We start from the raw sequence: 1,670 nt of genomic DNA on the forward strand, positions 1-1,670 counted from the left end.
AACCTTGATACCAATGCGTATACTTTGTCACAGTCAACTCCAAACTCCTGTGATTACAGACAACGACAGATAAAACTGGCAACCTAAAAGCCGGCATTACGTAGCCGCTTCCATAATAACACAGTGTCACTTTTATCCAATCAAATCCAAATATTTTGAAATATGTACCCAATCATGTATTCATTACAATTGAATGGTTATGGTAAAACTGCACCACACAACACCTAAATCTTTGTATTACATGCTCACTTTCATTCTGCAAAAAATGGACAACTCTCCCCCCAAGAAGAAAAAGAAAAAACAGCGAAGTTACAGTGTCCGCAAGAAGCGGGACGCTGTCCGGCGGATACAGGAGGTCGGAGTGGAGGAGGTGGCCCGGGAGCTGCAGTGCGTTCGCGGCACCGCCCACGGGTGGTGTCAACAGGCTGACAAACTGCTCAGCTTCACTGGCCACGCCACCTCCAAGACGATGAAGAGAAAGGGACGTAAGGAATTATTTCCTGACGTCGCTGTCATCGTCACCTTCATGAAGGTCAAGCATCGTGCTGAGTTGGTAAGTAGCAACGTTTGTAAATTTTATTATATTTTGCTAAATTTATCGGGCCTTCGTGTCATTAGGCTCTTACTACGCGAGGAATTATGGAGTACATGTGGAAAATTGAGCCTGATTGGGTAACCAACGACATGGTCGACAAGCGGAGCAGACTACCCGCGCTGCAACGTGTGGGCGAACGTCTCGCTACCCGGTAAATTGTATTTTTAAATTTTAATCAAATAAATTTCTAAATTAACAGTATTTTGTATTTTTTTAGCCATGGGTTTACATCTCAGTAGCCCCAAACGGCAAAGAAGAGCACGGAAGACCTCGAGCAAACTCGCGCTGAGTTTGCCTCCTTCTTCTCGACAACTTTGAGTGCATGCGTCCGAGGCCGAAAAGCGGATCGTAGCTGAAGAAGCTAACGCCATGGTGATCCCACTTCCTCCAAATAGAACCGCTGCGTGCCAGCCACTGGATGTTGGGGTTATGGACCCCTAAAAGCCAAAATGCGGACCAACTGGTCTGGTATTACTGGGGGCACGGCTAAACAAAAGCACATCTGTGCAATTCGCGCAACAATTGCTACTTGGGATGACATTGCTGAGGAGACAGTAATTCGTAGCTTTGATAAGGCAATTCCTCAGCATCCTGATATTAGCATTTAAAAAATAACTATTTTTTGCAGAACAACTGGTTTCTATTGGTTTTATCCTCTGAAACATAATTTTTCATCCAATCAAAATCTTTAATTGAACGGATGCCGCTTTTTCCGTTCAATGATTTACTAGAAAGATAGCAGTCAGTGATGTCGCCTAAATCTGTCGTTGTCTGTAACTTGCGAAACGATTCGTGCTTTGAACCGCTCGACAGCAACCCTTGTATTTCAACACAACCACCCAATGTCATGACAAAACGTTTCGACCAGGCGGGGTACTGGCGTTAATCTCCACGCTCCATTTTCTATGCGTCGTACTCTATTTCAAGGGCCTGTTTCCCCTGTTCCCTATGGGATCCACGTAAAGCTTCTCTAATCGTTCGTGGTATGGAGACTGAGATACCGCTCCGGTTGTTTAGACTCGCGACAGGGTCGCGGTACGGGTGTTGCGGTTTCTATTAGACGTGCGCGCAGTTT

The 1,670-nt window shown here is 45.4% G+C and overlaps 1 protein-coding gene across 3 annotated transcripts; it reads left to right on the top strand.

Annotated features, from left to right (window-relative positions):
* Positions 1-242: 242 nt before the first annotated feature.
* Positions 243-1,226, top strand: PPTG_19910 (hypothetical protein; the record flags this gene model as incomplete). Of its 3 annotated transcripts, XM_008918515.1 has the most annotated exons (3): positions 243-553; positions 619-746; positions 813-1,226. In XM_008918515.1, coding segments are annotated over 3 exons (461 nt in total), but the record flags the coding sequence as incomplete, so codon positions are not given. The 3 variants fall into 3 exon arrangements, with proteins under 3 accessions (XP_008916763.1, XP_008916765.1, XP_008916764.1); XM_008918517.1 differs by having other exon boundaries at positions 243-746; XM_008918516.1 differs by lacking the exon at positions 813-1,226 and having other exon boundaries at positions 619-796.
* Positions 1,227-1,670: the final 444 nt, after the last annotated feature.

The sequence above is a fragment of the Phytophthora parasitica genome (genome assembly GCF_000247585.1).
Source record: "Phytophthora parasitica INRA-310 unplaced genomic scaffold supercont2.222, whole genome shotgun sequence".
In the NCBI taxonomy this organism is placed as follows: Eukaryota; Oomycota; class Peronosporomycetes; order Peronosporales; family Peronosporaceae; genus Phytophthora; species Phytophthora nicotianae.